The 14,346-nt window shown below is 39.1% G+C and overlaps 1 protein-coding gene across 1 annotated transcript; it reads right to left on the bottom strand.

Annotated features, from left to right (window-relative positions):
• Window positions 1-7,403: 7,403 nt before the first annotated feature.
• Window positions 7,404-8,782, bottom strand: Pate2 (prostate and testis expressed 2). The gene is made up of 4 exons (XM_041656833.1): window positions 8,731-8,782; window positions 8,561-8,584; window positions 7,858-7,986; window positions 7,404-7,540 (listed from the first exon to the last, which is right to left on the bottom strand). The coding sequence occupies exons 1-4, from the start codon at window positions 8,780-8,782 to the stop codon at window positions 7,404-7,406; spliced, it is 342 nt and encodes a 113-aa protein (XP_041512767.1).
• Between the last annotated feature and the right edge of the window lie 5,564 nt (window positions 8,783-14,346).

Genomic DNA, 14,346 nt, shown 5'->3' with positions numbered 1-14,346 from the left:
ATCTTGATTCCTGGCCTTGTGCTTCCTGTTCAGTTGTAAAGCAGAGCCATATACTAACCTATCTTAGAGCATATGTTACATCCCATTTGATAGGCAATCACTGTAATGCTTGATTCCAAATCATAGTTTAACTGAGGTTTTATTGACACATGCCCCCATCTCTTAGGTTAACAGCTAATGAGATACATGGGAGATCAGTAGTCTTCACAGCCATGAGCCCACTACTGTATCATCTTTGTAATAAAATGGGTTCTTAGGTGCTATGTGAGCTGTCTTGGCACAGACTGGGGCTTTTCCAAGCCTGCAATAATGGCATTGGAAGCACCGCTGTTACTAGGAGCAGTTGTCTCTAAGATATGTGCTTGTTCCCGTACAAATAACTTCTATCCATGATGCTCAGGCTTTACCTCCAGTCAGAGCAAATGACCCTGAATTATCTTAAAGCTATGAATGAAACAAATAACCAATTGTTAGGTTAGCAATTTTTTTCCTACATTGTTGTCTTTCAGGAACATTTTTGATCAGAGTTTAATTCTTCAGTCATGGTTGACAGAATATTTGTAAATTCTAATTTCCTCCTTATCAAATCAGTGAGCTATGAAATCAGAGTGTGCACATGCACAGTAAGAGAGGAAGTGAAGAGCAGAGCCACCTGGGAGTTCGTGTCACGAACTGTGCATTGGCGACCCTTTGAGTCTCACAACTTACTGGTCATTTTCCTGTAAGAATTATTACTTCACCGGAAAAACCTGCACACCCGTGGTAGCATGCCCACCTAAATGATCCACAGTTAGAGGAAGTGAGTCAGTGAGACATTAAATTTTAGTTGCCAAAGTCATAAATGCAGGAAAACCCAGGTGTTTGATTCACATACAGGCAGCTCTGGAAAATTCTCTAGAAAATGGTCTTGCTACAAAGAGCTAGAATTAAATACACCTGTAAATAGTATAGAAAATATAGGGAATAAAGAAAGGCGGCACAGAGAGGGTCATGGGAAAGCTCGTCATAAAGAAGTTGCATTTGAACTTAGAACTGTAAGCTGGCCTGATTGGTCAGGGTAAGGGGCGGGGGGAGATAGAGTCATGTATAAGGATTGTGCCTCCTCTCCTGATAAGGAGAGTGTGTGGAGCAGCTGAGCAGAGTCCCTGTCAGGACATTCTAGTTTCTGTCATTTGTTTCTGAACTCAGTGATTTATTTTCTCCTAGCACTTAGGAAATTAACCGTGGCCCTCGGGGTTTTAGGCAGTTCTGCCCTTGGTTGAGAATTTGGTTCTCTGTTTAGGGGAGAAGTAAGCTTTCCTTCTTTACAGAGACTCATGATATAGGAGAGGAGGACACTGACAGGTCCCTGTGAGATGGAAATGGAGCATGGTTTCTGTCCCTCCCTCTCCGAGTCAATCCTGGAGAAATTCTGAAGTTGAGTAATTCTGAATCAACTCACCCTCAACTACAGAGATTGCTGCTGTGTCTTTGAAATCACATGTCTGAGCTAGCATTTGTTCTTCTCGTGCAGCACTGAAACCCACGTCATTTCCTGTTGCCAGCCTCTTGGTTAAGGGTTTTCATGGCATGCTATTCTTCTCCCCTGATCATAGTGTCCTGAGTAGATGCTCTTTCTCACTGCACCTAGATAAAGGTATTTGGTTGTTCTCAGTGTTAGCAAGATACCTGTATGCTTTCCTTTCTTTGCTTACCCATTCCCTTTGAGGCAGGGTCTCTCTATGTAGCCTAGCCTGCCTTGGACTTTTGATCATCCTGCCTCAGCCTTCAGAGTGCTGGAATTATGGTGAGTCACCACTCCAGTCTGTATGTTTTATCTTATTAATCTATTATCCAGAAACTTTCTGTTCTAAGGTCATAGCACATATTGCCTGAAGTAGTGAAATCAGGCATGGCCTGTGGCGTTAGAGAAAATTCTGCTCTTGACTGTTTCCCATGCTTCACTGAGACTTAACTACTTTGATAGCTTAAATGAGAAATTTGGCATCATCCATACTAGATTTTTAATGCGAAACTACAGAGAAATATTATGAGACAAGACATCCCTCATCTGCCCATCTCTCACCCCTAGTAGCTATAGATTATATTTTAGGGAGTCTGAGTTACCCCAGTATGACTTTTCTTTAAGGTATCTACCTTATTACTATGATAGAGTCAGGATTCACTAAAGAATCAGAACTGATAGAATGAATATATACATATATTCAAACACGAGTTTATATATATAATATATATACATATATTCACACACGGATGCACAAATCCAGCTTTTTTAAAAATTCATTTATTTATTGTGTACACAATATTCTGCCCATATATATGTTTGTATACAAGAAGAGAACGCTAGCTCTCACTATATTATTGCTGAGAATAAACTCAGGACCTCTGGAAGAGCAGAGCCATCTCTCCAGCCCCAAATCCAGCTTCTTTTTGCTTTTTTATATTAAAATATGACTATAAAGCTTGTTATCTTTGCACTTATTTTTCCTCTCTAATTTTTTCCCGAAATTAAGCTTATGAACGTGATATTCATATATATTGTTATTTTAAATATATTTTCATATTCATACATGTATATGATGTATTTAGCGCAAATCCTCCCCAATCCTTCACCTACTATTATCCCCAAAACTTTTTCTTCTAACTTTATGTGCTCTCTCTTTTTGTCACTACCCTCTGAAGCTATTTAGTGCTGCCTGAATGTTCGTGGGTATGGGATCATCTACTAGGTCATGGGTCACCTTTCAGGACCTGTATGTCTAAAGAAAACTGACAAACACTCCCCAAGAAGCTATCAGTAGACAATAGCCCCTCGGACTCTGGAGGGATATCGTGAGCTTCTGACACACCCATGCTGGGATTTTGTCTGACTTGATCTTGCGTAAGTCTTGTGGACACAGTCTCAGCCTATGCAAGTCTATATGTGCAACTATGTTGTCATGTCCAGTAAATGCTTTTTCCCTACAGACATCTGTGCCTTGTGGTTCTTACAGTCTTTCTGGTTCCTCTTCTGTAATGATCCCTCAGCCTTGGGAGAAGAGGGTATGATAGAGATGTCTCACTTAGAGTCAGGCATTCCAGTCTCTTACTCTGTACACTTTGACAGATCATGGGTCTCAGTATTAGTTGACATCAACAAACAAAAAGAAGTTTCTCTGACAAAGGTTGAGAGTTGCATAACCTATGGATGTAAATATAAGAATTTAGGGGCAGTTTATTACTAGGTCCATTTACAGAGTTAGTTGTAGCATCCCTAGCGCACAAGTCATTTCTTGTTGGTAATGTATTAATCAATGCAAATTTTCTTTATTTGCATATCTGGTATCATAAATGACTGTGGATATTGTGTTATGTGTAGTAACAATTTATATTCCTCCTTTATATTCTTGGTGTACTTTATTTAATTGTTCATTTCTTATTATTTAATTTGTAGTTGACCTTATATTTATTTATATGCAAGAACTTTGGTATATTTAGGAGACAAACCATCAGATAATTTTTTTCTAATTACATTCCTATAATTTTTCCAAGAGGAATAATTTTAATTTATCAAGTATTTACTTTAATGTGTGGTTAAATCTATCAATCTTTTTAACTGATAACTTAGTTAGAAAAGCTTTCCTCAACCATTAGATATGTAGACACTTTAAAAATACTAATAGTGAGGACAGAATGAGAATGAGAATGGATTCTACAGATCTTGAATTAAACTGTAGTTCTACCATTAATGATTTGTAGTAAACTGTATTTTCCAAAGATTGCTGTAACAATATCTCCCATATCACAAGCTTTATAGAACTTTCTGCCCTCTAGTGGAGGCAGGGAATCAGTGTAGTGCAGCAAACATGACCCCCAAGGCTGGGGGGAAAAAAAACAGGATACAATCTCCAGTTTCTGGTTTTTTTTTGTTTGTTTGTTTGTTTGTTTGTTTGTTTGTTTTTTCTGTCTTTCTTCTGAGACCTTGGACATCAAGGAGAAGAGACAAGCCCCAGTGTTTACCTACAAAATTCTGACACACAGTTCCAGTGAACACGATGTGTGCTCAACAATGTGTTACACAGCACTGTACTATGGTTTCAACATGAAAAGTCCCTCACAGGCTCAGATGTTTGAATGTTTGGTTCCAGGCTGGTAGCCATGTTTGGAGAGACTTTGGGAACTGGTGTAGAGAGCCTAGCCTGCCACTCACAGCTTTGCAGGTCAGTAGCTCATTCCTGCTCCTGTGCAGTCTCTGTTCCCTGACCTTCCCATATGTAAACAGTTCAGATTGAAGTCTCCTGTCACATGAGCCCGTACCATTCACTGTGAACCTGAAACTGAGAGCCAAAATAATACGTTACTTCAGTCAAGGACTTGTTTGATCACAGTGATGAGAGTAGTCAGGACTGGAAAATGTAATTTTCTGATACTTATCTACTTATTTCACTAGCCTGCTATCAGATTTCTTATCTACCAATTTGCCTAGATTATAGAAACTGTGAAAAGCATGTGATATTCATATATATAAGGTATTTAGAATTTGTTTAGCATATATTAAATGATAATAGACACAACATGTTTTTAAAGTCAAAGTTTATTTGATTTTTTCACAATGATAGCTTTAATACATGTGAAATTCATTTTGGATTAATTATGGAGTTGTGTGAATTATTTGTTGGTCAATTCCAGATCTACAGGTTACTGGCCCAAGTACAACTCTTAAGAGGATATCTGTAAAATAATCCCTATGTGACTACTCAGCCACATCAGAGTCTCCTCTTTCATGAGTTATGCATTCAGACCCTGCACCCTCTCTCACTCAAGAGAAACAAAACACACCTTCATTTTCCAACCTGACTCATCTTGTTTGGGAGCTCCGTTCTCAATGACTGGGTTGTTTCCTCTTAAAACTTAGAGAATAAGGCTGTGGGTTTGATTCCCAGCATCATACCACACCCTCTAAAACTTAGGGGGAAAAAAATGAAGGAAAGAAGTGAGGAAGGAACATGTTAATGGTCTTAGTTACAGACTGGCTTTAGACTTGTCCCATTATAAAATGTATTGGGCACAAATTATACCACAGACTGATCCCATCTTAATCCAAGAGTCCAGACACGCATCAGCCAAGGACAACACCCAAAGTGAGAGTTTAGCAAGTGGACAAAGCAAATCCTGTTTGGCAGAGAGAAAAATCTATAGATAAGTAAGCAACAGAGTTTTCAAAAGTCAAAGGTCCATGCAACTGAGCACCTACAAGGACAGTCTGTGCAGGCATCAAAAACACCCACGTCTGCATAAAACCCAGTGCTATGCGGCTCCTACTGTCCAATCAGGAAGCACAGAACAAGTTTCTAATTAATGACAACTCTTCATTTTCAATGAATTCAGATTTGGCTTTGTTAAGCATTGGTTCATGATCTTTTTAAAAGTTATTTTGAAACTCAGTGATAAATAATAATTTTTCCTACACTGACCTCTACTATCCTCATGTGTCCAGGTACAACCAAAACCCAGGACACAAACTCAAACACCCATATTCCATTGGCTTTTCCAAACTACTTGTCTATTCTGAAAAATTGTTTCCATGGATTTTGGTTTGGTTTGGTTTGGTTTTGGGTTTTGGTTTGGTTTGGAGGGGGGTTGGTTGGTTGGTTGGTTTGATTTGGTTTGGTTTGGGGTTTTTGTTTTGTGTTTTTGTTGTTGTTGTTGTTGTTGTTGTTTTTTTGTTTTTTTTGTTTTTTTTTAGTTTTTCGAGACAGGGTTTCTCTGTGGTTTTGGAACCTGTCCTGGAACTAGCTCGTGTAGACCAGGCTGGTCTCGAACTCACAAAGATCCCTGTGTTTTTATCTATCCTGGCTATAAAGTCCAAACTGAGGATTCCCTCCCCCCACAAATAAAAGCAACAAACTGCATTCTGAGACACAAGACAAGGACAGAAGTTCATTTAATTCTTCAAGTAGAAGGACAATTTGTTTATTGGGGAGTTTGTTGTGCCATAATACAGTTGAGAAGGCTCATAAGAATCCAGGACCAGCACTTACAGTCAGCTTCCTAACCAGAGAACTGTGGTTGCCCTCTGTTCATCCTGGCCCCATGTGTGACGCTTCAGTGTCTGTGCGGCTCTGCTTTTGTTTATTCCTTGGTACTTGATTCGTGTAGTGCCTGCATATCCCTCCTCTTACTGGTGTTAACTTCTAGTCTTCCATTCTTTCTGCTACTCATAACATTATCTTACAGTGGCACACATTATTACCCAAACACCATGTCCTAGTTAACTTTGTCAACTTAGTACCATCAATTAAGAAATTGCTTTAATCAGATTGCCTTGTGACCATGCCTTTGGGAGACGATCTTGATTATTCTTATGGACATAAGACAGCCCAGACCACTGTGGGTAGTATCATTCCTAAACAAGTGGTCTTGTGTTGTATGAGAAAACTAGCTAAGCAGAGGCCTGCAGATACACTATCAAGCATTGTTCCTCTCTGGTTTCTGCCTCCAGGCTCCTGCCTTGAGTTCCTGTCCTGACTTCCCTCCATGATGGACTAAGATCTAGAAGTATAAGCCAGATAAACCCTTTCCTAGCTTCAGATGGTTTGGGTTAGAATGTTTTATCCCAGCAACAGAAATGAAGCTAGAACGTGGTACCTCATGCTATTTCTACATATTCTGTTACCTTTAACTACAATAGAAACCTATTTTCCCTTTTTACTTCATTCCCATCAGAAGGAGCTGAGTAGCCAATTTTGAACAAGGCCTCAATCCCCAATCCAATCACCTGGTTCAACCAAGAGCCTTGATAATACAAATCAGATCCACACACACTTAACTGTTTCTGCATCAATGACAATTTCCGCAAGTTTCTAAGTATTGTTGTTTAATCTCTCTGTTTGTTTAGCTTTTTCTCACCAGAGATATCCCCCCATGAAATCTAACAGGCAAAGATTTGGATCAGATCATCAGCACATTGAAAAGCAGGAGTCATCTCCTCCCTACCTTCCGAATTCATGAGAGAAAGTATTGTGCCAGGAAGTCTCAGAGCTAGTCAAAAGAGAATCCCAATTCAATTGGTACAGAGGAGGTCAGAGTATACACACAGATTTCTCTTAAAAGTTAGGATAACATTTTGACCCAAGACTTTATGTTTTCATATAGGGACTAACTAATTCTAAGCCTATTTATGATTAGCAGCATTGTCAGCAAACCCAAGTGCTCTGTCAGATATGAGAAAAACAATTTACAAATATTTGCTTGGCAATGAGGTTGAGCTCCCAGCCCAATTTCTCCCATGACCACTCCCCTTTTCACTGCTAAATGACTTTCTCATTTACCATTAGTTAGGAGAGGAGAGCAAATACAGACTTTGGAGTAGAGGGAGTGGGTGGTAAGTTGAAGAATGATGCCAAATCCATAGGAACTCATAACTAGAGTCCCATTGGGAGGTTGCAATAGCTACTATGTTTGCAACAGATGAGTTCTATTCTGTTTTCATAACTCAGGAAGTTGATGTCCTCACAGTTGGTCATACATGACAGTCTTGAATAATGATACATGCTCTGCCCTGAGGAAGTGCAAGAGAGAAAGAATTTTAAAGACCATTCAATCCTTCTATATTCCTGGTAATAGCTCATCTTCAAACCACCATAGCCTTTCTCTACTCACTGCTAACCCAGAGAAGGGATTTATTCCAGAGTTGAGTAAAGTTGATACCCCTCCATCACTCAGTGTTATTCTTAGGGAAAAGTCCATCTTTCCACCCCTGTACAAGACCACTCATCCTCATCGACTCCACCCTCCCACTCATCCAAAGCACAAAGAGCACTATTATTTAGAAGGGAAGGTATGGTTTGCTGCCCATCACTTTATTCCCTACATTACCTTTTCTTGTGAGTATGTAAAAGTTCTCAGCAGCACAGGACTGTCTATGCTTCAGTGTGCAGGACCTCATGACATCATAGCATAGCCCAAGATGATACTTCTTGCATTTATAACACATTGTTCCGAGATCTTTGAGACACACAAAGAAGTACTTGGTGAGTGTAATCTCAAAGAAAATGCTGCAATTGGAGCCTTCTCCGTGGGAAGTTCAATATTAATTCATTGCTTCTAACCTTCCCCAAATAGGACTCCCAGAAGATTTGAGTGAGAGAGAAACATTTTGCTTTGCTTTGCTTTGTTCTGTTCTGTTTGATACAGGGTCTCTCTTTATAGCCCTGGCTGTCCTGAAATTCTTAATGTAGTCCAGACATAGAGATCCACCTGTCTTTGTCTCCAAAGTGCTGGGAATGTGAAAGAGAAGTTTATAGACACGAACCAAAGGTCTACCATTTGAGGAGATCAGGATTCCTGTAAAATTTACCTAGAGGGCTCAAGTAATAAACATCTTGTCTACATGATTCTGAATATTTTGTCAGTAACGGATAAAAGGAAACAAAGGTATTCTCACCTCCTTACTAACAGAAACAGAGTACCTGTACCAGGAGAAGCCTGGATTCTGAGGATGCCATGGAAGGGGGGTTTACTCTTAAACATGTCACAAATGAACTGTTTACCAAATATTTTACAACAGCCATGGGCATACCTTGTCCAACTTCCTGAAGGTCACCTACAAAGAGAAGAAAAATCAGTCTCCCTTGTCACAGTCTCACAGACATCCACAGTCCCAGAGCCAGTTTTAAAAAACTCCTCCTTTCCCAGCATCTAGAAACTTCTTAAGGAACCACCAGTTGCATCCTCATTGCCAGGACTTACCCCAATACGGGTACGACAGAAAAACCATCCCCAGCACAAACAGAGCACACATCCTGCAACCCTCGCCTTCAGCAGCTTCCTGTGGAAGGTACAGGCTATTTTCTCACTTGAGAGGAGAGGCTGGCCTGTCCTTGGGCTGTTCATCTAAATTACATCATTATTAATTTTCCAGGACAGACAGTACTTCTCAGTTCCCAGGATCATCATGCCTGACTCCCTCAGGACACACTCCTGGATCTTAAAAGTAAAGTTGTGACCTCCCTGATTCCCCAAACCTGCTCCTGTTTCTGGGCTGCAGGGCTTGACAAATCTTGGAGTTGGTTGTTAGAACTCCCTTTTGTTCCATCCTTAAAGAAGAGTGAGCAAACCTCATCCATTCTACCTACTGGCTTCTCCACAACTGCATAGATTTTTCCCTATCTCCACTGCCCTTGCCATCATCTGAGCCATCGTTATCTTGACCAGCCAATAGCTTTATTGTTTGGCTTCCTTGCTTCTACTCTTGCCCTAGGAGTGTGTCCTGAGGGAGTCAGGCATGATGATCCTGGGAACTAAGAAGTACTGTTTGTTCTGGAACACTTTTCAAGTGAGAACAAAGGAGGCGAATCACACTGTTGCCCTTCTTGCTTAACCAGTCAAAAGAAAAATAGTTACTATAAATACAGCAAGCGAACTGCTGGACTGATTAATTCAAAGCAAAGTATACTGAATTCTCCAGCTGCACTAAATGGTCATCATTAGTGTGGCACATCTTGATCCACAATGTGACCTAATGTCAAGACAGGTCACTATTTGTTACAGAAAGACAAAGAAACTGTCTTGTTTTTAAGCCAGTATGTCCATAGATGGAAGAGGTCATCATGGACAGAGTATCTGTCCATCTTTTACATCTGTAAGTAGAAGACAATCAAACAGATCTGTAAAACATATTCACACAATGCCACTTCCGTAGTTTTATAGATATTAACAATAAAAGTCATGTACTTGAGTGACTTCTCTTCTTTAGCTTTCTAGACAATACTATAATACATTCTGAAGATAAAGCTTTAAATGCTACAAGAGCAGTCATAGGCTCCAGGGAATTATTACTTCTGTTTGCATGTCACCTATAAACTGATACTTTGCCTCTGTAATTTTCTACCAATTCTGAAGAGTTCCATAAGGTCATAGAATTGGCCATGTCTCCACAGATGGTATAAAGTTAATGAAGTTCCTATATGTTGTTTTGGTTATTTGCTAAATTTTCCTTAATTTTTGTACACAGCATCCACAAACATTAACCCATTGATTCAACTCCTTAGTGAAAGTCTTGTCGCCTGTGGGTGTCCACTCTAATTCCTTAATGACGCCTTCTTCCTTCTCTCACTGCCCCCACCACTGGCTGCTTGGCTCCTGGCCACTGCATGTTCCTGAAAGAATATCAGAAAGACCCACTTCTTCTAACAGGGAACCTGGGGATCAGAAAAGGAAATGGGAAGGTCTGGAGAGGAACTACTGAGCATAGTTCTTGCCTACTGCTGCCACATGCCAGCCTTTCCTGGCTCTTGCTCATTCCCCCAACATTTCTCTCTTAATAAAGTAATTGCATCTCAACAAAACACAGAATGTGCTATCTGAAATGCTGAGAAGTCCCTGTCAATACTCTTCCAAACCTCTCTATTTTCTCATCAACCAACGGCAAAATAAAAACCTATGATTTCGTTCTTCACTCTGTGCCTGACTCCTTTTCTTTGGGTTATCTGCTTGCTTCTGTGTATAAGCGTGTTAAACAGGAAATTAATCGTTGTCTGAGTCGATCAAGTCCAGGAACTGCTGTTGACTCCCTGAATTAGAGCAATCATCCATGAAGTTAAGTTTGCACCATGGAACAAGTGCAAAATCTTTTGAGATCCAGTCCATCCCCTCAAGCAATAGGTTCTTCTCAGATCAACTGAGCAATGATCAAGCCTGCCCAGTTAAACAGCTTAAATTCGTTTCCTATTTAAAAATAAAACACGTTAGGGCCACAAATAAAATGCCAGCACACCGTTCTAGTTGCTTCTACCAACATGGCCACATCATTAAATCTCTTCTCTGTGTTCCTGACCATTACACTAGTGAACTGTGAAATCATTCTTAAAGTGTTTATACCCAACATATATACACACAAGTGCACAGCTCACCTATGTGTGTGCTCATTTAATACCTTGGCATTTTTAAGACTTCTGTTGAAGTTTAACCTATTGGGACTGTCAGAGTCAGGGATTTTGTCCAGAAACTCCAATTGCTAAAAGGAATTTGGACTAATTTAACAATTTCGTTTATGTGACCATTCACTATAAACCAGTGCATTACCATGCAAAAATATAAAAATATAAGTGCATGTAGATAATGCATATATACACATAACCAGGCATAGCGAGACTTTTTTCATTTTTTTATTTTCATTGAAAATAGCTATCTTCTCATACAATATGTCCTGATATATAGTCTTGTAATTTCCCCTCTCTCAACTCATCCCAATTCCTCCCCATCTCTCCTCATCTCTAGATCTACTGACTCTCACTAGAAAATAATAGGATTCTAAGAGATAACAGCCAAACATGACAAAATAAAATATAATAAGACAAAACAAAAACCATCAGATAAATTTGGGCAAGGTAATCCAACAGAAAGAGTCCTAAGAGGAGGCACAAGAATCAGAAACCCACTTGTTTTCACACTCAGGAGTCATCCCATAAAAATACTAAGCTAAAAGCTATAATATGTATACATAGGATCTGGTGCAGACTTTTGCCTGTTGCTTCAGTCTTTGTGAGTTCATATGCACCTTGTTAACTGATTCAGAGGGGCTTGTCTTCCTTTTGTCCTCCATCCACTCTGTCTCTTAAATTCTTCTCCCTCCTCTTCCATGTGATTCCTTGAGCTCTATGGGGAGGGATTGGGAGAGGAAATCTCATTTAACTTTCTCTCCACGTAAAGCCTGGCTGTGGGTCTCTGCATCTGTTCCCATCAGCTGCCAGAAGAGGCCTCTCTGATGATGACTAACTAAGGCATTAATTTGAGATATTTGAAACACAAAGATTTTGCTGTTCTTACTTATCTATCATTTTCCAGTCTTTAACTTGGACTGTTGGTCTGATTTTTTTAAATAATTAATTTTATGCATTTATTTGATTTTACATACCAATCCCAGTTCTCCCTCCTGTCTTCCCACTTCCCCCACCTTTCCCCCACCTCATCCCCCATCTGCTCCTCAGAGAGGGTAAGGCCTCCTTAAGAAGTCAACTAAGTCTGTCCAATCACCTTGTTGAGGTAGGACATGCCTATGAACACACAAGAAGCTTAGAGAACACCAAATAAACTGTACCAAAAAAGTCCCCTTGCCACATAATAATCAAAACACTAAACGTACAGAATAATGAAAGAATATTAAGAGCTGCAAAGGAAAAAGGCCAAGTGACATATAAAGGCAGACCTATCAGAATTACACCTGACTTCTTAATGGAAACAATGAAAGCCAGAAGGTCCTGGACAGGCATTATGCAGACACTAAGAGACCATGAATGCCAGCCCAGATTACTATACCCAGGAAAAATTTCAAACACCATAGACAGAGAAAACAAGATATTCCATGACAAAACCAGATTTAAACAACACCTATGCACACACCCAGCCCTACACAAAGTACTAAAAGAAAAACTTCAACCCAAGGAAGTCAGCAACATTCACAAAAAATCAGGCAAAGGATGATCTCACAGCAGCAAATCCCAAAGAGGGGAAATGCACACACAATGCCACCAACAACAACAAAAACAACAACAAAAAAAAAAACAAGAACTAGCAATCACTGGTCATTAATATCCCGTAATATAAATTGATTCAATTTACCTATAAAAAGAAACAGGCTAACAGATTTTGGATACAAAAACAAAACTCTTGCTTATACTGCATACAAGAAACACACCTCAATCTCAAAGACAGACATTACCTCAGAGTAAAGGGTTGGAAAAAAAATTCTAATCAAATGGATCTAAGAAACAAGCTGGTGTAACTATCCTAATATCTAACAAGAGACTTCAAACTAAAATCAATCAAAAGAGACAAAGAAGGACATTTTATATTTGTCACAGGAAAAACCCATCAAGAGGAAATCTCAGTTCTGAACATCTATGCCCCAAATACAAAGGTACCCACATTTGTAAAAGAAATATTACTAAAACTTAAATCACATATTAAGCACCACATACTAATAGTGGGAGACTTCATCATCCCACTTTCACCACTAAACAGGTATGCCAGACAGAAACTTAACAGAGAAATAAAGGAACTAGCAGATGTTATGACTCAAATGGACTTAACAGACATATATAGAATATTCCACCCAAACACAAAAGAATATACCTTCTTTTTAGCACCCCGTGGATTCTTTTCAAAAATTGACCACATAATTGGTAACAAAGCAAACCTCAACAGATACAAATTGGAATAACCCCATGTATCTTATCAGATCACTATAGCTTAAAGTTAGAATTCACAGCAACACTAACTTCAGAAAGCCCATAAACACATGGAAACTGAACAATACTCAGCTGAATCACCACTGTATCAAGGAATAAAGAAAGAAAGAAATTAAAGTCTTCCTAAAATTCAATGAAAATGACCTCACAACGTACCCAAAACTTAATGGACACAATGAAAACTAATAGGAAAGTTCATAGCACTAAATGCCTACATGTAGAAGCTGGGAAAAATCCCACACTAATGAATTAACAGAACACCTAAAAGATCTAGAACAAATTAAGCAAAATCACCCAGAAGGAGTAGACAGCAAAAAATAATCAAATTGAGGGTTGAAATCAATTAAATAGAAACAAAGAAAACTATATAAAGACTCAATGAGACAAAGAGCTGGTTCTTTGAGAAAATCAACAAGATTGACAAACTTTTATCCAAACTAACCAAAGAGCAGAGAGAGAATATCCAAATTAACAAAATCAGAAATGAAAAAGGGGACATAACAACAGACATGGAGGAAATCCAGAAAATCATCAGGTCATACTTCAAAAACCTGTACTCCACAGATTTGGAAAACTTTTTTTAAAATGGTCAATTTTCTGGATAAGTACCACATACCAAAATTAAATCAAGACCATAAAAACAAATTAAGTAGATTTATAACCCATAAGGAAACAGAGTCATCAAAAGTCCCCCAACCAAAAAAGCCCAAGGCCAGATGATTTCAGTGCAGAATTCTGCCAGAATTTCAAAGAAGAGCTAATACCGATGCTCCATTGTTCCACACAATAGAAGCAGAAGGAACACTGTCAAACTCTTTTTACGAGGTTAAAGTTACCCTGATACCCAAACCACACAAATAGGCAACTGATAAAGAGAATTAAAGACCAATCTCCCTCATCAACACTGATGCAAAAATACTCAATAAAATAATGGCAAAGTGAATCCAAGAACACATCAGAAACATCATCTACCATGAAGTAGGGCTTCACCCCAGAGATGCAGGGATGGTTCAACATATGAAAATCCATTAATGAACAAACAGAATCAGAGACATTTTAGTTTAAAACCCTCAAACGCCCTGGGTCTCCAGCAAGCACAAGGCTCAAAGACATTTCT

The sequence above is a fragment of the Microtus oregoni genome, unplaced genomic scaffold, assembly GCF_018167655.1.
Source record: "Microtus oregoni isolate MIOR12 unplaced genomic scaffold, Mior012 000008F_ref0000371, whole genome shotgun sequence".
Taxonomy (NCBI): Eukaryota; Metazoa; Chordata; class Mammalia; order Rodentia; family Cricetidae; genus Microtus; species Microtus oregoni.
This window is presented reverse-complemented; position numbering and strand designations above follow the sequence as displayed.

Excerpts from the sequence above, each read along its gene's own strand:
- Pate2 (XM_041656833.1), bottom strand. The coding sequence starts at position 8,782 with ATGTGTGCTCTGTTTGTGCTGGGGATGGTTTTTCTGTCGTACCCGTAT. Across the intron at positions 8,585-8,730 it reads TCTGTCGTACCCGTATTGGG|GTGACCTTCAGGAAGTTGGA; the intron begins GTAAGTCCTGGC and ends TTCTCTTTGTAG. Across the intron at positions 7,987-8,560 it reads CCTTCAGGAAGTTGGACAAG|ATCTCGGAACAATGTGTTAT; the intron begins GTATGCCCATGG and ends TGTGTCTCAAAG.